Source organism: Panicum virgatum, chromosome 3K (assembly GCF_016808335.1).
Source record: "Panicum virgatum strain AP13 chromosome 3K, P.virgatum_v5, whole genome shotgun sequence".
Classification (NCBI taxonomy): domain Eukaryota; kingdom Viridiplantae; phylum Streptophyta; class Magnoliopsida; order Poales; family Poaceae; genus Panicum; species Panicum virgatum.
In genome coordinates, this window is record NC_053138.1 from 17006387 (window position 1) to 17027840 (window position 21454).

General features: G+C 47.0%; 4 protein-coding genes and 1 long non-coding RNA gene across 5 annotated transcripts; 3 read left to right on the forward strand and 2 right to left on the reverse strand.

Annotated features, from left to right (window-relative positions):
* The first annotated feature begins 1569 nt into the window (after positions 1-1569).
* LOC120701263 (transcription initiation factor IIB-like) lies at positions 1570-2903 on the forward strand. The gene has a single exon (XM_039985384.1). The coding sequence runs from the start codon at positions 1655-1657 to the stop codon at positions 2582-2584; it is 930 nt and encodes a 309-aa protein (XP_039841318.1). The 5' UTR covers positions 1570-1654; the 3' UTR covers positions 2585-2903.
* Positions 2904-6759: 3856 nt separating this feature from the next.
* LOC120700656 (transcription initiation factor IIB-like) lies at positions 6760-7713 on the forward strand. Its single transcript, XM_039984903.1, has one exon. The coding sequence runs from the start codon at positions 6760-6762 to the stop codon at positions 7651-7653; it is 894 nt and encodes a 297-aa protein (XP_039840837.1). The 3' UTR covers positions 7654-7713.
* A 3296-nt stretch (positions 7714-11009) lies between these two features.
* Positions 11010-12028, reverse strand: LOC120697950. Its single transcript, XM_039981339.1, has one exon. It carries the CDS (start codon positions 11920-11922, stop codon positions 11302-11304), a length of 621 nt encoding a protein of 206 aa, XP_039837273.1. The 5' UTR covers positions 11923-12028; the 3' UTR covers positions 11010-11301.
* Positions 12029-12137: 109 nt separating this feature from the next.
* On the forward strand, positions 12138-15900 carry LOC120697951 (DNA-binding protein DDB_G0278111-like). The gene is made up of 7 exons (XM_039981340.1): positions 12138-12301; positions 13274-13339; positions 13444-13493; positions 13612-13676; positions 15089-15180; positions 15287-15358; positions 15557-15900. The coding sequence occupies exons 1-7, from the start codon at positions 12299-12301 to the stop codon at positions 15593-15595; spliced, it is 387 nt and encodes a 128-aa protein (XP_039837274.1). The 5' UTR covers positions 12138-12298; the 3' UTR covers positions 15596-15900.
* A 1020-nt stretch (positions 15901-16920) lies between these two features.
* Positions 16921-19252, reverse strand: LOC120697952. Its single transcript, XR_005684626.1, has 2 exons — positions 18831-19252; positions 16921-17203 (listed from the first exon to the last, which is right to left on the reverse strand). It is a non-coding gene; the product is annotated as an uncharacterized LOC120697952 (long non-coding RNA).
* Between the last annotated feature and the right edge of the window lie 2202 nt (positions 19253-21454).

Here is a 21454-nt window from a genome sequence, read left to right on the forward strand (position 1 = left end):
AATCTGACGAATGTTCAGATATGTTAGAGCATCTTCAAGAGTTTACCAAATTTTACTCGGCAAATCCTGTATTTTGCCAACTTCTAAAAGATATGTCAAGTAAAAAAAGAGCTCATCTCCAATAGTTTGGCATAATTCACTTGCCAAACCCAGATATAACTTACATCAGGAACCTGAGAGAGAAACAAAATTATGTTTATGCGCTTCCATCTCATGAAAACTTACATCAGGAACTCTGAGACAGAAACAAAATTATGTTTATGTCTTTCCACCACTTCTGATATGGACGGATGGGCCGCGGATATGAGCGCGCATATATACGCGCGCGGAGGCTCTTTTTCCAAACTTGGCATAAATGGTAACATGGGATGGAGAACTGTTGGAGAAGATTTTTTTCTTTTTTTGTCAAAAAAATAAGAATGGCAACTTGAGATGGTGAACTCTTGGAGATGCTCTTAGCAAGGCGCCTACAGCCCCGAATCACTTTAACATATCAATCCCCAATTGAATAATCTGGCAAGGGGTTGCCGAGCTGACTGCGGCCGTGTTAGTTTTACCAGCCTTTGAGGTTTGAGCACATGCCGTTGCGTAAATAATGGTCTTTGAGAACATTCGGGATGACCGGATGAGTGGAACGATGGAGTCTGGACTAGCGAGGCATGCTCCAGGTAGGGCTGGAAAAATCCATTCATATCCTTATGAAAAAACTATTTCTAAAATCTAGTCTTGCGCAAATGAATAGTATAGAAGAACAGCATACCTCAGGAACAAAAAGCTAAGCTAGGGGAGGAGGTTGTTTGTTGTATCTCACCAGAAAGTGAGATGTCGACAATTAACTACTTCCGATCATATAAATGATAAGTGCATAACGTTTTAATGTTGGACACAACTGTGTAAGTAGGAGTATGAACTAGTAGTAAGAAGGTAGGTGACAGGACCATCTTTGATTAAATTGACAGATATCTAAAGTGCACATGGAGTCAATTGATGCTAAGATGCAATGCTGGAACAAATGTGGTAAATTGCCTAAAAATCATAGAACAGTCTGCATTTATCAATCAGTTAAAGGGGTGGGTTACATCTTACAACTAAAACAGCAAGCATCTGTGATCGATGAGTATGACAGAAAAACAATTGATCGATGTTTGTATTTGCTTTTTTTTTTAATAACAAGCTCGTCTGTATTTGCTTCTATGGTCATCTATTTAAAAATGAAATGAAACATTTGCTACCTAGTAGTGGCTCGTAACTAGGAAAGAGCTTTTTCCCTTTTGTCTCGAAGATCTCGAGGAATATTTGTGTGTTTTTACTCTTGTGGAGTTTAGCACGCGCATAAAAAAGAAGAAGGAAACAGGACGTTCTAAAACGAAAAAAAAAGAAAGAAGGAAACGCAAAGCGACCCCAGAGCCAAACACCAGCCCAATCGGCGTCCGACTCCGACCCGCCTCGCTTTCCGACACCGACTTCGCGCGTCCTCAAACCGACCCAATCGCCCAACCCGTCTATAAATATCAGCCGACCCCTCCCAGAAATCAATCCCCAACTCCGCCGCGCCGCCGCCCGCCGCTGCAAATCCCCCCACCCCATACATCTGCACGAGCCTCGCTCGCCACCTAAGCTTTGCTCGCTCCAGTAGCCAGCGCCAGCGGCAGCCATGGCTGACGAGCTGCTCTACTGCCCGGACTGCCACCGCGCCACGGAGGTGGTGCTGGACCACGCCACCGGCGACACCGTGTGCACCGAGTGCGCGCTCGTCCTCGAGGCGCACTACATCGACGAGGGCTCCGAGTGGCGCAGCTTCGCCGACGACGGCGGCGGCGAGGACAGCGACCCCAGCCGCGTCGGCGGGCCTAACGACCCCTTCCTCTCCAACGCCCCGCTCGTCACCCGCATCACCTACTCCGGCCCGCAGAAGATGCAGGCCGCGGGCGGGAACGCGCTGCCGAGGACGCGGGTCAATGTCGGCGGGGCGGACCGCGAGCAGTCGCTGCTCGAGGCGTTCCGCGCCATCTCCGACATGGCGGACCGCCTCGGCCTCGTCGCCACCATCAGGGACGGCGCCAAGGATGTGTATAAGAAACTGGACGAGGCCAAGGTGTGCCCCAGGGGCAGGAAGCGGGACGAGTTCTACGCCGCCTGCCTCTTCGTCGCGTGCCGCAACGACGGCAAGCCGCGGACGTATAAGGAGCTCGCCACGGTGACGCGCGCCGGCGCCGCCGCCAAGAAGGAGATCGGCCGGATGACCACGCTCATCAAGAAGGCCCTCGGGGAGGAGGCTGGGCAGCCGGTTCTTGACATCGGCGTCGTGCGCGCCGCCGACTACCTGCGCCGCTTCTGCTCCCGACTCGGAATGGGCAACAAGGAGATGCGCGCCGCGCAGGAGGCGGCGCGGAGGTTGGAGGCCGGCCTCGACGTGCGGCGCAACCCGGAGTCCATCGCCGCCGCCATCAGCTACATGGTCGTGCAGCGCGCCGGCGCCGCCAAGACCATCAAGGACGTGTCCATGGCCACCGGCGTCGCCGAGATCACCATCAAGGAGGCGCACAAGGACCTCACCCCGCACGCTGAGATGCTCTTCGCCTAACAGGCAGGCTTTGCCCTCCTGTGGATGCGCTTCTCGGCGATCTTGCGTTGGCATGTCGGCCGTCGTGTCCCGTGTTCTTGATCCTTAGGCATCACGGCATGTCTTTGGCATGTCCGTGTTCCCATCATCTAGGACATGATGTGGATTAAGTTTCTGTTGGACTTCGATTCTAAGTACCGTTCATTCGTGAATCCGTGCTTGATTCGATTGTTTCCAAATTCATGGACCCGTCCATCGAGATGTTTGCTGAATGCTAAGTGATCACGAGTCATGAATGACTTCCTGATGTACTTAGCTTTGCATCTTGCATGTCTTGGCGGCACCGCGGCAGGTCCATGGATGGAACACGCAGCCTGTTCTTGCGAGAATCTGGCCAACTAAATGTTCAGATGTCTGCCAATGGCATTGAAGGAAATTACTCCATTAGTACAAGTGTACTATACTGGATCACTTGAACATATCTATCCATTGAAACAAACTGGCAGTGGTTGCTGCATGAACTGATGTTATTCAGTCAAGTTAGTTGGGGACTGCTGCTGCATTGTTGGCCTGGCTGTTCGCATTATTGTGTCTGATGAATTGATAACTCGTTCACAGTGCCCATACCCCAGACTGTGGCTGGAAAGGCCTGGGCTAGAAAAGCAGCCTAAAAGGCCTGGCTATGAAAGCAGCCTAAATGCCTTAATTAAAAACAAACATATATTGATTTTATATTTGAGAAAAAGAGTATTTAAAACAATGAAAAATATGCAGAAATGAATTTTATGCTAGCTAGGCAAAGTTACCGAACTCTAGCCTAGCATTAAAACATATTATTTTCTTTACTTAAAAATATATTATTTTCTAAAAACTTTATAAGATAAATCTGTTCAATATAGCTAAAAAGAAATGTGTACTCCCATCCATGCGGGAGAGAAGGGATAGCTACCATGGACGCTTCTAAGAGCTGAATTGTACTGTTTATGGATTCCTCTAAAGTGGAAGTAGTTCCGCTGCAGTACCGCATAGGGACTCTCCCCCCCACTGACGTGTGGACCCCAATAAACTCAGTCCCATATCAAAATCTAGAAGCCACCTCTCAAAAATAGATTCAAGTAATGATCTGTTGTAGGTATGTTCAGTGAAGCTCCTCCTGCTTATAATTCTCTATGAAAAGTGATTAGATGAGAAAATTGATTTTATGGGTGAAAATGATTCTTTATGATTTAAGTTATGCTTCAAGAAGAAAGTGATTCTGAGCGGGAAATGAATTATGATAAGCTAGTTTTCTTCAGCTCATAGCTCCATAGTTTATTTTCACAGAATGAGCCTACTGGTATCATTTTTTCATGTAAATTATCATTTGGCAAAGCTCCTCCTGAAATCATCTTGGAAGATGCTCTTAGAGCTCTGTTACAAAGGTTGTAATTTGATCACAGATCAATCAAAAGTGTAGATTGCAGCAACTGTAAACGTATAGTTATATAAGGTTCGTGCATCATGTTGTATTTAAAGCTGGTTGGGGTTTATGTGCCCCTCACTAAGCCTTTCAATTGCGAAAGACATTATAGATTTTTGGTTGTGAGGGTGATGGTAATCTATGCTCGGTAGTGGCAAGTATTTGCAAGGGGTACAAGTGCACAACAATTTACAGTTCCTTTCAGTGGAAGATCACCCTGCAGGATGCAGGGGTGCCTTCAACTATATCAAAGAAATCATCGTTACACAATGTCACCTTGCCTTCTGGCTGTTGTAACAATGACAAACCTCTGTGTCCAAGCACACTACAAACACATCTACTCTATACTAATCATTTTTTCTCCCTCTTGATCTTATAACAAGCAGCTAGCATCCTCTTCTTTTGATCCTTGGTATGCTTTATTGCTGATATTCTTTCAACCATAAACATATGCACCCTTAAAAGAATGTATACACACATTTTCACACAAAAAATGGAATAATCCGATCCACAATTTTTTTATATGCATATAGAAATTCGCAAGTACCACATGACATCCCTCTTTCTGAAGTGAAATCATTTCTTGTCATTGATTCAGCAATGGAAAGATTAAAATCCTTTTATTCAACAACTATTTGAATAATTGTCTTAAATAGTATTATTGCATTTGTGTTTTGCCAAAAAAAAGTATAGTCCAAGGGGAGTGTTCATGTCTATCTTGTACTAAAAATGTCATTGTACGAGGTGAGAAGTAAAATCAAGGTCAGGTTTGGAAAACATCTCTCTAACACTAACTAATTACGAACATGTGCTCAAGGAACTCAATCTCCTAGATCGATCTCTATTGCCGCCACAACTTCCTTCACTATCTTCCTCTACCTTTGATGTTCTCTAAAAAGGAATGCAATTGTAGTTTTGTCCTGATCCAAACTATCTTGAGGTTTATTAAATCTTTAGAGAAAGAGTATCATCAACATTTATTGCACCAAATATGTAGAGGTCTAGAGGATCACTAGATTCATCATGAAATGTATTTGGTGGTATAAATATTATACTTATACTATATATTCTCTATAAACTTGATTAAATTAAAGATAGTTGGGAATTTGGGATAAAACTAGAATTAGATTCGTTTAGGGGCGAAGGAAGTATTCATATGTGGCAAGGGGTGAGAAGACCTATAATCTTCATGATGTAATATTTTAGCATATTATAATCACCAAATTAAGTTTTTTTTCTTGCTCTGATCTATTATGGCTAGTTGGCTACGGTACATCTTCTTGATGGCAATGAGGGAGCTTCGAGAGGTATTTTCCAAGCCTTTATGCAAACGGGCTTATTTGCTAGTCCACGTTAGTGCGTATAGCCCTTCAAATCTTTAAATGTTTATAATAATATGTTCTTGGCTAATAGATAGCTTGTTTGGTGACCTCGCGTTGCTTGTGTGCCAAGAAAAGTTAAATTGGCTAATGGCAATTCATAGGCTTTTGTATATATGTGATGGAGTTTATCGATGTTGAGAATGCACTCATCTACACATATCTCTTATAGCGTATCCAAATATGGAATCTCATTATTGCACTTTAGTATCCTATTTATGCCCATCTTCTCAGTGTTCTTCATTCCTTGGAGATGATAATTCAGTATTATGCTGTGTAATTTTGCTAACCCTCAAAGCACCGGAGGACCCAGGCTCGGCGACCCTAGGTGCTCGTCCGGGCTCCGTAACCTTGCCTGTAAGAAGCTAGTGCGTTTTGGCCAGCACTAGATCAGAGAAACGCTTGTGTGTTTTGGCCAGCAAAAGTATATGTCAAGTTCTTGTATGTTTTGGCCAGCACTAAAGAGAAAAGCAAGGCAATTAGCTTTTCACGTGTGTGTTCAAATCAAACAATAGAGATTATAAGGGTTGATAATATAACTAGACTAAGTTCGAATAGCTAGCTGTTAAAATTTGATCGGTTGTGGTCGCAACCTTCTTATACTAAAGATGGTAATAGAATTGTTTTACTTTCGGTCCCTGGATATCTGCCACTGCTTCAAAGTATTACTTGAGAGTTGAGATGAAAGTAGGCGTTTACAATGTGTAACCTACAAGTAACCTTAGTACTCCCTCCGTTCTAAATTATAAGTCATTTGACTGTTTTTTTGGCCTCCCAAGTTTAACCACTTATTTTATTCAAATTTTTTTGCAAATATAGTCAAATTGAAGTCATTCTTGAAGAACCTGTATTGATAAAGCAAACCATAGCAAAAGAAAATAATATTTTATATAAATTTTTGGATAAGACGAGTGGTCAAATTTGGGTTAAAAAAAGTCAAACGACTTGTAATTTGAAATGGAGATAGTATAAGTAAATCAGTATTATGGTATTGATATTCCGTTTCCACTTTATCATAATTTCTTTTTTGAAAGGGACTTTATTATAATTTCAGGCTGCTGGGTGAAAAGAATATATCAAAAATTTACCTGTTCTCCAAACAAAACCGAGTTCGATCCCTATCCGACTCGACATGTCGTGGGCCCCACAGTTGTACTCTCACCGCCACCGGCAGGCGCCCGTTCGATCCGGAACCGGGGAGGCGAATCGGACGGAGACGCCACCGACCCTTGGCCGCCTTTATATAGCACCCCCCCCCCCCCCCCCCCCCCCCCCCGACGCCGCCACACGACACAACCAGAGCGCCTGCGCCACTGCCCAGATCAGACCAGACTGCCACCCAAACCACATATACGCCGATGGAGTATTCGGCGCCGATCAACACGAGCGCCGGGGCCGAGGAAGCCGCCCTGCTGAGGAAGCGGGGGCAGGGCGCCGTCGCTCCGCCTCCGGGGCTGCCGAGGACAGCGGAGGAGGGACCAGCACCCGGCCTCAAGAGGATGCGCGGCACCGTGACCCTCTCGCTGAGGACGCCGGAGGGACCCGCGACGCCGCCCGCGGCCTTCTCGCTGGAGGCGGAGGAGGAGGAGCCCGCGATGCGCGGGGCCGCGCAGGCCCGCGGGAGGGCGGCGCTCGAAGGGGGCTGCCGCGCCATCGCCGACATGGCGGTCCGGCTCGGGATCGGGCCCGGCGTGCGGGACCGGGCCCTGGAGGTGTACCGGGGGCTGGAGGAGGGCAAGGGCAGGGCGCACCACTACTACACCAAGGGCGCCGGGCGGAGCGGCGACGCGCTGTACGCGGCGTGCCTCTACGTGGCGTGCCGCAGCGCGGGCGCGCCGCGGACGTTCAAGGAGCTGGCCGCGGCGACGCGCGGCGGCGCGGCGTCCAGGAAGGACATCGGCAAGCTCCTCGCGCTCATCAGGAAGCGGTTCGGGGACGACGCCGGCGGGGAGGCCATGGGCATCGGCGTGGTGCGCGCGGCCGACTACATGGAGCGCTTCGGCTCGCTGCTCGGGATGGGGGAGGACGAGGTGCGCGCGGTGCAGGAGGCGGCGCGGAGGATGCAGGACCAGCTCGACGTGCGGCGCAACCCTGACTCCACCGCGGCCGCCATCATCTACATGGCCATGCAGCGGAGGACCGGCGCCGGGAGGTCGATCCGGGACGTGTCCGCGGCCACCGGCGTCGCCGACAACACCATCAAGCAGGCGTACAGGGAGCTGTACCCGCACGCCCAGCTGCTCTTCGGTTGAATTGGTGCCAATCCTTGTGTTCCTAGTAAACATTGCTGCATTGGCTTGTATATGTAGCAGCAATATAAGCAGATAATTAGATTGTTCCTTTCGTTATAACTGATCTTGTTTACTTGCTGCCATGCTGTTGATTCCTCCATCGCATTATCCTGAAATTTGAACCATGACAAATCCATGCTGCCCCTAAAGAATCTGTTAAACTTGTTTGGACCTGCAATTTTCCGTGTGCAAGAAACCTACTTTTCAAGTTTTCTATTGAATCCATGATTGTTTACGATGATATTTATGTTGTTTGAATAACTGCAAAGCAGCATTCTCTCGAGTTATTCCGTCTGAATTTTCATCGTATCCAACAACTCTCAAAGAGATTAACCAACTTCAATCTTGCAACAAGCGGCAGCAGTTCCAAATCCCATTCATAATACAGCAAAATCACGATGCGCTCTTTGTGCTGCCACGAACAATGCTCGAGAGCACTTAGATCCAAAAATCAGCAACAATTCCGTGACATCATAGTAGCACATATAAAACGTGGAGAGAAATTTCCCCAATGGAAACCTCGAGGGCGGTAGGCCGTCGCCAGTGAGTTCCGCGGATGCGTCGACGAAGAGAACCGCCCCGACTTGGGATCTCGCCATCGAGGTTGATGCATTTGTTGCCGCCGCCGCCACGCCGGATGCGCTTGCTATACGCGGTCGACTAGACCTAGACTAGGCGTCGAGGCGATCGAACGAGCCGGTTTAATTTTCAGACCTCTGCTGGTAGTCAAGGCCCAAACCGGGTGCATATTGGTTGCGTGTGGGCTTACCACTATCCCAAGTAGATTTTTCGACGCGCCTCGTAAAAAATAAATAAGGCCTCCCTGCAGCAGTTTCTTACAGTTTTGAGCCCAAATCTGGCATCCCAAGACTTAGTTTCTTACAGTTTTGAACCCAAAGCTGGCATCCCAAAACTTATACATTTCAAAAAAACAGACCCTGATGATGATGTGCAGCCATGTCACGTGTGCCCTCCCTCATTTGTGTCATTGTGTGCACCTCTGCAGTTCACGATGCTCGCATGGTGGGTGCGTACGAAAACACTACCTGTCATGCTCGGTACTTCACAAATTCACATACACCAAACACATTCGTCATTCGGTCATTTGCAGCAGTATACATGAGGCTTCGTCAAGATAAAGCACAGCTACCATTACGCTTAAGCGAGCAGTTTCCCACGCGAACATGTTACACCTGAGCATCTTGTACTCTTGTCACATTCCAGACGATATAGTAGGAGCTGAATTTGCAATACTGCATCGACAATCATAACTAATCTGGCAAACTCAACCGACAACCAGCCTGGTGAAAGTGTCCAAATAGTCAATACATTATATACATTGGTAGCAGCTCAAGATCGTGCCATTCCGCAAATGATGCATTTGGCATTCAGGCGCCCCAAGATTAAAAAATAAAGAGAACTATCCCATCCATGGCGCCATAGCACTATCCAATCTGCAACCTGTAAACTTTCAAGCCAAGTAGGCAAGTAGCCAAAAAAGAAATCAACTGCCAATGCATTTGGTTAGGAATGGATGACATTCCCAGGCTAAAGTGTAAAATCCTCCAAACAAATCTACCTGCCAATTTCCCGACACTATATAGGCACCCGACACTATATAGGCACACACAAATAACAGCTTGTGACAAAAATGGCCTTAGAGCAACACCCAGATCCAAATAACATATCTAGTTACCAATGGTATAAGAACATGGAACTGATATTATTGGACAGGCATGCACAGAACAGATCAAGGCAAAACAAATTTGCCTACTAGTACATCTCAACCAGCTAACCAAAGAACTCAAAACCAGGCTGATATGCTTCTGCTTACCTTAAAGCTGCGAGATGCTAAATCTGTACAGCTTTCCGTCACAACTATAGCAACAACCCAATAAAAGTCACTGGCTAGAATGATTGACAGAATACTAAACGACACAATGAACCTATAAGTAAAAGAAACAGACAAAGCACATGGTCTTATTGTTTAAGCCACCAAGAGAATAAGAGATACTGCAAAATGGTACACTTGGACACTACTCAAAAGAACGACTAACCACAGTCCACAGCATTATCCCAAACGCTCATCAGTGTTCAAACTAGAAAATCCTTGAACATAATTCCCCTTTTTCTAAAAAAAATATCTAGCATGCACTCAGTTCAGTTGCTTACTGAAAAATTATAAAAACCAATTGGGAGAAATGATCTTGGAACATGACCTAGACACGATAAACATTTGTCTAGCAGTAAAAAAAATGCCCATGGAACAGGCTGGTACAAAGAACAGGGCTGGACAGGCATGTTACATCAAACAAGATGCCTATGGGATTTTAAACCACATAATCAATATTTAAAAAGAAATTCAGTTCAAAAAAATTAAAAAGAAAAGAATGACGCCACCTAGCTTAAATATCTTGGATGTAGTAACATTATAGTAAAAAAAGCAGTGGGTAGAGCAGCCACACGATTATATAAAAAAGATCCACTAACAAGTTTATCAAACAGGCAAGGATATGGTTTATACATACTCGGTAGCTTAAAAAAATGAATACGGACATGCAAAATTCAGGGGCTGACCTAAGTATCTCCAAATTACCTGAGCACATAAAAAATGGTTTGACTTCAAGTCTGAGCTAAAGTGACAAACCTTTGACGTGCTTGGATATACTGAATCCTATATTTTTTAAACAAATAATAAGCACTTAGCTCAGTCTAACTTAACCTTGTGATTTGTAATGCCGATTCATTTCTCTCACCTATTAGCTTCAACATAAGTGTAATCATGGAATCATCAGTGTTGTGCTGTGCATCACCAATAAAGGTACAGATTCATTTGTAAAGAAGAGATCGGCATGAGTTAATGACTATAACTCATCAAATTCATGGATAAACAATACATATTAATTGAAAATCCATTAACACTAGCGCAGTTTTGAATTACTATCGACAACCTGGCAGTCAGCATAAATGTATTCAACAAACATCTCTACAAGCATAAAGCAGTACTGAGCATACAAACAATCAAACATATCTGCAATTAAACCCATCTGCAAGCATTCACTGACCAAGGTAATGTCCTTGCTCATTAACCCACCTGAAAAGACTGACAACAAATATCTCAAACAAAATTGGCATGATCTACAGCAGCACTTTCTGGGTTAGCCAATCCACAAGTAGCCACAAGCTCACAGTTGCCGAGTCAAGTACCACCAGGTAATGCAATAACCTCAGTGATACATGACAGATCTGAGCCATAAACATCTCAGCCACAGAGAGTACACAAACAAAGAGGAAACCATCCAGGAATGCACATCGTATAGCAGTTGAAACTAGCCATGTGGTAATAACTGGAAGTCTGGAATTAGGTATGACATCAAAATAACAGACCAGAACTACATTGTCTCTCTCACTTGTGTTCACAACTCTTATTAGCATGGGAAACTGCAGAAAGTAATAGTACTTGCGATATGCGTCCTGATCTATTACCCATCAACATAGTAACGATACTACTACGAGTTCAGTAATACTAGTACCCTGACAAAACGGATAATCCATTCTCATATAGGCCATAGCAGCGGATCAAAACTTCCCACGCATCGGACCACCAGATTACCTCTTGCGCTGGATCAAGAGCGCCGCGATGAAGGCCGTGACACCGGCTCCAGCAGCCATGGCTGCAGCCAACAGCTCGGCAGGCACCAGCCCCACCTCCTTAGGCGTCCCGGCCGAGGGTGCAGCCGAGTCCATCTCCTCCTCGCCCTTGCCCTTCTCTGCGGCGGTGGCGGAAGCCTTCAGGGCCTCGATCTCCTCCTCGAGGGCGACCTTCTCCTGGTACGCGGTCTGCAGCTGGTCCCCGAGCCCCGCGCCCCTGCGCACCTCCTCCTCGTGGCCGGCCTTCTCGGCGTCGAGGAGGCCCTGGAGGCGCTCGACCTCGGCGCGGAGCGCGGCGACCTCGCTCTCGTTGGTGGCGGCGGCCTGCTCGAAGGCGGCGGCCTCGGCGCGGGCCTGGGACACGAGGGCCTCGAGGCGGCGGGACTCGGAGGACAGGAAGCGGTTCTGGTGGCTCACGGACTCGAGCTGCTCCTCCAGGTCGCGCTTCGCCGCGCTGAGGGCCTCGATCTTATCCGCAGCGTCGTAGAGCTTGGGCGTGCGGTCCCCGCCGTTAGCGGCGAACTCGAAGCCCGCGGCCGCGGCGGTGGGGGAGGCGAACGTCTCCTCGCCGTTCTCCATCGGAAACGCTCCTCTCTCCTCTCTGTTGCTCGCGGCGGCGAGGTGGATGCGGTGAGGGTGGAAATGGAAATGGAAAAAAATGGAAAAGGCGCTGGAAATGGGCGAGGCGTCTCCGCGAATATATATCGGGGCCAGGAAAAGCGATCCCCATTGTTCCGATCGGACGGCGCAGGGAAGAGGTTTCAGATCGGACGGCTGAGATGGGCCCACAGAGTGGAAAGGCGAGAGCCAAGCCGTGGGTCGCGTCGTACCCACGCGGAAGCTGAAGAAAAGGCTCGATTCGCTGTTCCCTGTCCACAGCTCGCCGCGGAGGCCGTCGCCGCCCAAGTGAGGTCCGGAGTGAAGAGGCTTGCGATCTCGGCTGCGCGCGCGAAAGATGGTGAGATTGGCTCTTTGATTCCTATGTTTTTTTTTAGTTGTGAGGATTGTCGACTTCTGTGTGTGTTGAATCTTAGGGTTTTAGTTCTTTCTTTAGTGGAAAGATTAAGCGGCTGGGCTGCGATTTGTGATCCCTCCTTTTGCTGCGTTGTTTGATTGCTCGCTTATGTCGATCCCATGCTTAATGACTCGCTCAGATTCGGTTATCTGAGAAAGCGCGAGGAGAATTGCGCCCAATCTGTTAGAACTTTGGACTGGACAATTGATGTTTTAGAGATCTTGTGAATGTTCTGGTTCATCGAATGAAAATGACTGGATAATCATGGAAACTTAGTGGTTTCTCTAGCTTTAGACATGAGCTGGAGTGATGTTGTGTGGTGCTTGTTCAACCCTGCTGAAAGTTATTTTGGGGGCTCATACTATTGTGCTTCTTTATGGCCTGTTTTTGCGTCTGGACATCCAAAGGAACAAGAAAATATGTTCATAATTGGTATTATTTTATTGGTGTTGGAGGTTCCTTCCGTTTGTTATGTGGTGCTTTGTGTGCCTTCTAGTAGTATGTGATATCAGCAATTCAGCATACTTCGCTTTATCTTCATTAACCATAGAAAGATTCTGGTATGGCTATTTTATGATAGGCTTTCCGCCTTTCCCTGTCATTTTAACTCACAATCAACTGCCCTACTGTACCAGTAAACATAATGGCATTAGAACTTAGGATCTATTGAAAGGAATCAGTACTAGTTAATTTATTTTTATCATAAAAATTCTTCGTATTTCTGTTTAATTTGTTCTTTTTTATAAAAAAGAAAATTTCTTAAAAATTAAAATCAATGGAATCTGAGTTCTTTTGGTGTATTGATTGGCTTTATGACTTTATCTATGGCTCAAGTGGGAACAGTTTGTTTTTATCCATTGTCATATCCTTGTTGGGTGACTCCTTCTGATGGAACTATACAATTTTTCTTGCCAGGCTGACCCAGAGTTGGAAGCTATCAGGCAGAGGAGGATGCAAGAGCTAATGGCACAGCGTGGTGGGGTAAGATACCAAGCTGCATGACTTAAATTGAAGTTATCATGTTGAGCTAGTTCTTTGTGCTATTCCGTAGACTGACTTTTGATCTAATATCAACTTTTGATTAGGCAAATCAGCAAAATGCAGGCCAACAAAAAGCTCAAGAAGATGCAAAACAGTATGGTCTATTCCTCCACTTATGTTCCCCAGAATGTTATAGCTCATCATCAAGTTATGTCCTGTTAACCTGGGGAACACTGAATTGACTTTTAATCCTGAATCTTACTCTCAATCAGGGAAGCTGAGGAACGCAGACAGATGATGCTTGCTCAGATATTATCTTCTGAAGCCAGAGAAAGGCGTAAGTTCTTGTTATTGATTCCATTTATGATATGCTTAATGGCTGCTGTTCTCATTATTGATGCCATTTATGATGTTCTTATTGGCTGTTTTAAATCATCTATATTCAAATGGTTCTGGAAGTAGAAGTTTTTCTTGTATTTTTTTATTTATCTTTGAGCGAGTTAGTACTTCCACAGTATGGAAACTGCTGTGCATTTTGAAAGCAACTCTGCGAGTCTACCACCTGGAATTGGATGAAAAGTCACTTTGCAAAAATCCTTTTGCTGTGTAATTAATTGAGTATGTTAATTTCTCTCTTCTGAATTTTGGTTTTCACCCTTTGGAAGATGGAGGTTTAAAGTGAGGTCAATATGTGGTTAGAGACTAGAGTCCTTGTCAGATCTTTGTTACCTTGCTTCAAGCTCTAATCATGTTGTGGTTTCTAGTCTAGGCAAAGTCTCTTAGATTTGGGTGTGTGCAGATACAATCAACAATGTAAGCTGGTGCCACCAGCTAATGCTTTTTTTGCTTTCTATATAGGAGGTCTGGGTTTAGTTGTGTTTCATCAGTTGTGCGCTGGCCCAATGGGTATATATTCCTTAAAGCGCCATGCTAATCAGGACAGTTGCTCTGTCCATGTAGTTGCAGTTGGAGTCTTGGAGATCATCAATATTACTCCTTCCGTTCCAAATTATAGGTCGTTTTGGCAAATCTAGATGCATAATTTTTGTCATGCATCTAGACATATTGTTTATCTAGGTGCATAGCAAAATCTATATATCTAGATTTGCCAAAACGACCTACAATTTGGAACGGAGGGAGTATGTGATAAATCATTACATCTACTTCCTCAGTTTTACTTGTGGTAACAAATAACAAAATGTGTATTGTCAATATAACCTAGGTAATGGCATGAAATTGGTATGTATGACATTTATGTTATTTCTTATTTCAGATAACTTAATTTGCTGTTTCATTAGAAAAGAATTAAAGATGAGTTCTTAGATTCTGTATTTAGACAATGATGTTATGTTTTGTGTTACTAACGATATGGTCTAAGATGAAAATGCTGCAAATCAAGTGCAACCAGCACAAATTCTTGTGGCTGCACAGACTAAAATCTTGCATAGAAATATTTAAAGTTATTATAGTTTTTGTGGTGTCATCAGTGTTAACAATAAAATGAAAAATACTAGTCATGTTTGTTAATGACTGTTTGTTATAGTTTGGTTGTGGCTAATCATGACAAATTTTGCTTGAATGAATAATTTATGTTTCTACAGAGGTTCAGAAAAGCTATTGCTGTTCCATAAGTAGATTCCTGTAACTGTTGGAAATAAATGTGCTGAATAACAATTATGTTTGGCCAGAAATCAGTCATAAATCTGCTAATAAAGTGGAAACCGTTGAATGTTTGCATGAATTTGACAGTCTCCCGCATAGCTTTGGTCAAACCTGACAAAGCTAGAGGGGTGGAGGATGTTCTGCTGAGAGCTGCTCAAACTGGTGGGATATCTGAAAAGGTAATAGATAACGACAGACCCCTTTGTGGATTTGTGTATCCTCTGTTGGTGCTCCAAGAACCCAATAGAGCGGACAAATAAAGTTGTTACATTTTTCTGGTTTCAGGTCTCTGAAGAACGGCTCATCTCACTTTTGGAGCAAATTAACACCCAAACAACCAAGCAAACCAAAGTTACGGTACGTAAAGTGTGATGGACTCTCAACTTTGGCCATGTTGTTTTTGCATCAGTCCAACTGACCTGTTAAACAAAGATACTTTGCTTCCAACAGTATGTACATGCTGTAAAGTGAGAACATTCAAGAGTAGACGTCCAGAAAACCGTCTTCATTGTCAGAACAAGTTAAGCGTCTTGTTGACTCTTGTTTGCCTTGCAGATTCAGAGGCGTCGGAGTGTTCTTGATGATGATGATTAGATGTGACCTCCAAGGTTTCTACGATTGTACGATGAGCTGGTGATGGATTAAGCGGTGCTGAATTGTTTACCTAAAAACGATGATCTGAAGTGACTATCACCAACCATCAAAACTTGCCTAAAATTGATGATCCGCTGTGGCTATCATCAGCCATCAAAACCTGGTAGATTATTTCATGGATCTGTGGTTGTATATGACCCGAAGTCTTGTTGGTGTGCCCATTGAGGACAGTCGATACTGGCTGTGTTTATCCCAGAAACACTTTGCTCTTCCTAAGCTATGGCATTAACGGGTGTTTGTGGCCACTCCTACCCTGTCGAGCGAGGCCGCAGAGCCTACATATTGTTGTGGCCGGGTTCTTCATGTGCCATGTGGATGCGGTGCCGCACTGTTTTGCAGCTTTGGCCGCGTTGCTTGCGACGAAACGACATGTCATCTATCTACAGCCTCGTGCATGCGCGCTCTGAGCACCGAGTTTATTGGGTAGTACAGTAGCACTCACTACTCGAGCTTGGCCATATGCATCGGCATGTTGTATCCTTTCTCCCGTTCAAGAGAACCTCGGTGTTCCGGCTGGGGGTGGGTCGAGCTGAGGACCGGCCGGCCGAACACTCCGGCCACCCCCAAAAGTTCACCGGCTACGACCCGGACGCACATTTCCCCCTCGCGGATGAAAGCGGGCGCAGCCGTGTGCACGACGTTGGTGGCCAGGGAATGTCTCTCCCCCGTTATTCCTTGGCAGCGAGCCTGCTGCTGCTGCAGCAGCAGTAGCAGAGAGCACGCTGCGGCACGGCCGCGGCGTGTACCGAGCGCTGCCAGCCACGGCCCACGGGGTGCGCACGCCACGCAAGCGCGCAGCGTCCCGGCGCGGCGCCGGCTGACGGCCGCGCCATCCTGCTGCGGCCTGCGGCCACATGCGACGGGCAGCAGCGTCCGGGCCGGCCCGGCCGCGCCCCGCACGGCTGACGGACGAGAGAGCACGGGGCCAATCCCCGGCCGCGCGCGTCGCCCGAAGCGCGCACGCCGCATGCGTCCACGGCCCAGGGTCCACCCTCGCCGCGGAGCGGCTCCGGCACGGGCGCCGGGCCGACCCCGACGCCACCACGCCGCGTGCCGCCAACGCCCCCACCCCCGCAGGCCACGCCACGGGAACCGCCGGCAGGCCTGCGCAAGCGGCGCGTGCTGATCACAGCTCCCTCGCCTCGGCGAGTCAGCGCGACCAGAGCGCCGGCCGGCCGGTCAGGACGGGACGCGCCCGTAGCTGGTGTGTTGCCTTGCCGGCCGGTGAGCATGAGTGAATGCTTGCCAACAAGGCGGCCCGATCATATCACAACCTCAATAGCGGATTTATAATCCTTGTTAATGGTTTAACAATGCTTGACGAAAAATATTTATGTATACATCTCCCGGACCGTACGGCTTCATCCCCTGCTAGGCTGCTGCTAGCAGCGCCAGCGACCATGGCATCCTCGTCCTTCCACCTCCACGGCTCCTCCCCACCTCCTCCTCCGCGCCCAAGCCGCACCGGAGGTCCGGGTCTTGCGGCGCTCGGCGACGGGCGGGATGCCTTGGATGATCTATCAGGGATCACCGCCGCGGAATCGCAACCTGGAATTTAGGAGAGGGACACGTCAATGCGATGAGACGAGAATGAAACCAGTGACTGCAACAAGGATCGTGTGCTTAGAATGACACTGGATCTAGCAAACGGCACTGCTTAGAATGACACTGGATTATTATCTAGCGAATTTTCAGCAGTGGCAATCTAACGCCGGGACCCTTATGATGTAAACAATGCATTTGCCACAATTCTGAACGGCCGTTGCTGCCATGCATTGCAGTGGAACACAACAGTTCACCATAGACACTGATGACACACTGTTCGCCTTCAGTTCACGCTGGTGGCAAGCGAGACACCAGCGCACACTAACGTCAAGCGACATCACAATGGAAACAGGAACCCATGCTATTTCCTCGAGTGAAAAAACGTAAACCAAGCTCGAGGTTTCAAAAGGCGGTCAAACATGGCGAACGGGGCAGGGGCACTGCAGTGTACCACTGCACTTGCCTTTGCTGCGGTATGATTGCGAATATTGATTGCACGGTAAAGGACCAAACAGGAAGGCCCATATATAGGACGTGCAGATCGTGCACAGGGAAGGAAAAAAAAAAGGCAAAGGCAATTGGTTGCCATCAAGGCCGCGGAGTCGGCGTGGCCCACACAAATCCTGGGCGTCCACTCATGCACGATTGAGATTGAATTTCATGGACACTGTACACCAGGAGGGAATCAATGCAGAACACGCATAGTATGTCGCAACAGCAGCGGGCAGTGCTCTACTCCTACTCTTGTGCAAGTTTCATTCTAACTGAAGATGCACAAACGGAGGCTATTCTGGCCTGCAAATGCACAACCTCCGGGGTGATCTTCTTCTACATCGAGTAGACGAGTACAGAGCATTGAGGTGAAATTAAGCGGTACAGCTCGCGATGAGAGCTCTTTCAAGCTTCAATCTCTAGCATCCAAAAACACTACCGAAGTGAAACTCAACATTTCCTCCATCAATCAAGGATACTACTGCTAACCAAACAATTTGCACTCGATACTCAACTATTCTCTTCGTTTAAGAACAACAATAAGAAAAGTGCTAAACAAATACTATTCCACTACGGAACCATGAAGCACCAAAAGGTTGCTGCCATGAATGCATTTACAGTCTACATACAGCAAAATTTATCCCCAGAAGTGGAACTATCACATAGTATGTTTCTTCGCTAACTAATCAAAGGAGGCCAAGTCGGCTAATAAGGCATCTCTACACAAAAAGGAGTTGGCTACTTCAATATAAGCTCTTACTCGCTTAGCATTTCTTTCCCTCTAAACAATCAGGGAGCTGGCTACTATAGTCTTGCATCTCCTACCTTGTGAATGTGTCGATACAATGCAGGAAATAAATCTGCCTTTTTTTTCTTTTTTCAAAGACCAGAAATCTGACTGTAGTCAAGTGCACGCATGCCACATCATCACAAAAAAAAAGATGCAATGGAGTCTACTACATGCAAGTATGAAACCGCAAACCTTAGCCATTTCTCTAAAGAATCTCACAAGCAAACCTCTGCATCCTTCATTCCCTTCTCCCTTTTCTCCCTTTACGCCATGACCGATAGCGAAGAGGAACAGCATAACAGAAGCAGAACGAGCAACAGGATAGCACCGCATTGTTCGTGGACTAACCTGCTCATCGTGCTCTCGCCGAGACCATCATGGATGTCCGGGGCCAGCGAGGCCAGCTCGGCGGCCTCGCCTACAGCGACCGGCCGCGCCATTGCCGTCTCCCCGTGCCGCGGCACCAGCACTGGGCTTGCGAGCGAGGAGAGGCGGAGGAGGAGCAGGCGAGCTGGGAGCAGAACCGGCAGAAGGAAAATGCTGCGTGCGCCTTCCAGAGGAGGAGGAAGCAGAGGAAAGAGACGAGCGAGGAGGCCGTGTCCAGTCTGTGTGTCCCGTTGTACTCGTACTGGTAGCTTTGTGGGCAGGGAGGCAAAGGAACGGAAGGCAGCAATGGCTGTCAGCTATTATTTCTGCTTTTCCGGACTCCGGCCTGCTCTTGTGCAGTAGTCTGCTTCGTCGCTGCTACCGCAGCACACAGCTAGCAGCTGCAACCTCTCAGCTTTACACACAAAGACGAATGCCCGCATGAAATTCTAAACGAAGTCTATTTGCAAAACCCTTTCAAGGATGGATGTAACTTTTCGAGACCAATCTAATGACGGTTATTAATTGATTATTTGCTACAGTGATGCTACAGTAATCATTCTCTAATCACGCGGTCAAATGTCTGATTAGATTCGTCTCGCGATTTACACGGGGGTTGTGGAGATGGTTTTGTAATTAGACTTCATTTAATACTCTAAATTAGTGGTAAAAAAATAAAAAAATTCGCGAAATTTTTTACAGGGCCAACAAAACACGGCCCTGTTCTCTCTTTCTTTCTCTCTCTTCTTTGTCCGCAAGTGTTGGACTACGCTGGATTGGATAGACCGGCTGTCAGTCTTATCAAGTGACTGCGCTGAGATTAAGCACGCAATCGTGTCACATTCAGGGTTAACCTAACCGGTGGGAACCGGTCCGGTTTGACCGGTTACCGGTCAAACCGGTCCGGTTCCGGTTCCGGCCGGTACCCAACCGGCCAAAATTCAAATTTTAAACTTGAATTCAAAAAATGAAAAATTCCCAAAAAAATCCTAAAAATACTTCAAGGTGTGATGAATCTAATGGTGTCAAATTTTCTCAAAAATTCATTCATTTAGTATAGTTTGTGGGAATTTAAAGTTAAATCAAAAAAGAAAAAGAAAAAAATGGGCCGGCCCATGAAGGCCCACCGATCGAACCGGTCAAACCGGCCGGTAAACCGGTTGCACGGGAGCTTTTGAATTTCAAACCGGTCAAACCGACCGGTAAACCGGTAAAACCGGCCGGTAAACCGGTCAAACCGGTCGGAACCGGTTGCACGGAAAATTTTGAATTTATTTGAATTTGGATTTGAATTCAACCGGTTTCCACCGGTTACCGGCTAACCGGTCCGGAAAACCGGTACCGGAGGGCGGCGGTAACCGGTTTCCGGTTGGGAAATAAAACCCTGGTCACATTACCCGGATGGAATGGAAGCACGTGGACCACCAGGCAGAGATAAGAGGGTTTTCGCTGCCCTGGTATCTCCCAGTACAGGATTGCATTGCTGCTCTCTCTACAGCATTCCAACTGCTTCGGTGAAATTTCTCAAGCTGCCTCAGATACTGAGCTACTCCCTCCATCCCAAAATAAATATTTATTGACTTCCGCGAATCATATTTGACCATCTGTCTTATTCGAAAAATTTATAAAAATATTATTTATTTTGTTATGATATGTTTTATCATCGTATATATTTTAAATATATCATAATTGTTTTTATATTTTCATAAATTTTTTAAATAAGACATGATCAAACGTGATCAGTAAAAATCAACAAATGTTTATATTCTGGGACGGCATAAACCTCACAAGTCACAGCTCGCAAGTATGGCCCACGGGCCCACGGCCGTCCCTGCCCGTGGGCCCAGCATGGGTCCCACCTGAGGACCACATGCAAGCGAAAGAAGCTCCTCTTTCCGGTTTGCCAGTCTTTGAAGCGAGCATATGCATGCGCCCGGCGTCTGCCTGCCTGCCTGACTGTCTGCGCTGTGATGACCGAGCAAGCAGCGCACAGTCGCAGGCAGAGATGGCTTTGGTTCTCTTCTCCGCTTGCCTGTCTGCCCGCCTGGCGCCTGCTGCCGGCAGCCGCTTTAATCGTGCGCGTGTCTCAGGAAACGGGAAAGGGAGGTCGCGAATCCCAGAGAGATGCCCAAAGATTTTGGCCTGCTGCTTTCCTTTGAATTTTGGCTCGGTCTCTGCAGAGCCAACACCACCAACGGTCCAACGGGACGGGGTTTCAATTGGCGGGCGTCTTTGGGCTTGCGCTGCCGCCTGCCGCCCTTGGGTGTTGGGTCTCTTTACTCTCTTGTGTAGGTGAGCACTAGGGGATGTCTTTTTTTTTTTGAAAGGAAAAACAGGTACGTCTTGACTCTTGAGGGAACAGCTCATCTGTATTCACATCGAGTTGCAACGACCTCCTGCGATTGGGGTCCAGGGGAACGTGATCAGCTAATCTCAGGATTATAGGATTGACAGTTGACACTTGGCACGAGTGAACAGGTCATGTGGGCCTATTCCTGCTCGCCAACATTGATGACCTCCGACGACGACCTGTGCCTGATGATGCCAGTCTTTGTAACGGTACTGGTCATCAAGTGGCAGATCAACTTCCACGCAGCTGAACAGCC

Coding starts and splice junctions, on each gene's coding strand:
- LOC120701263 (XM_039985384.1), top strand. CDS start 1,655: ATGGCTGACGAGCTGCTCTACTGCCCGGACTGCCACCGCGCCACGGAG.
- LOC120700656 (XM_039984903.1), top strand. CDS start 6,760: ATGGAGTATTCGGCGCCGATCAACACGAGCGCCGGGGCCGAGGAAGCC.
- LOC120697950 (XM_039981339.1), bottom strand. CDS start 11,922: ATGGAGAACGGCGAGGAGACGTTCGCCTCCCCCACCGCCGCGGCCGCG.
- LOC120697951 (XM_039981340.1), top strand. Junction 13,494..13,611: donor GCTCAAGAAGATGCAAAACA/GTATGGTCTATT, acceptor ACTCTCAATCAG/GGAAGCTGAGGAACGCAGAC. Junction 15,181..15,286: donor CTGGTGGGATATCTGAAAAG/GTAATAGATAAC, acceptor TTCTGGTTTCAG/GTCTCTGAAGAACGGCTCAT.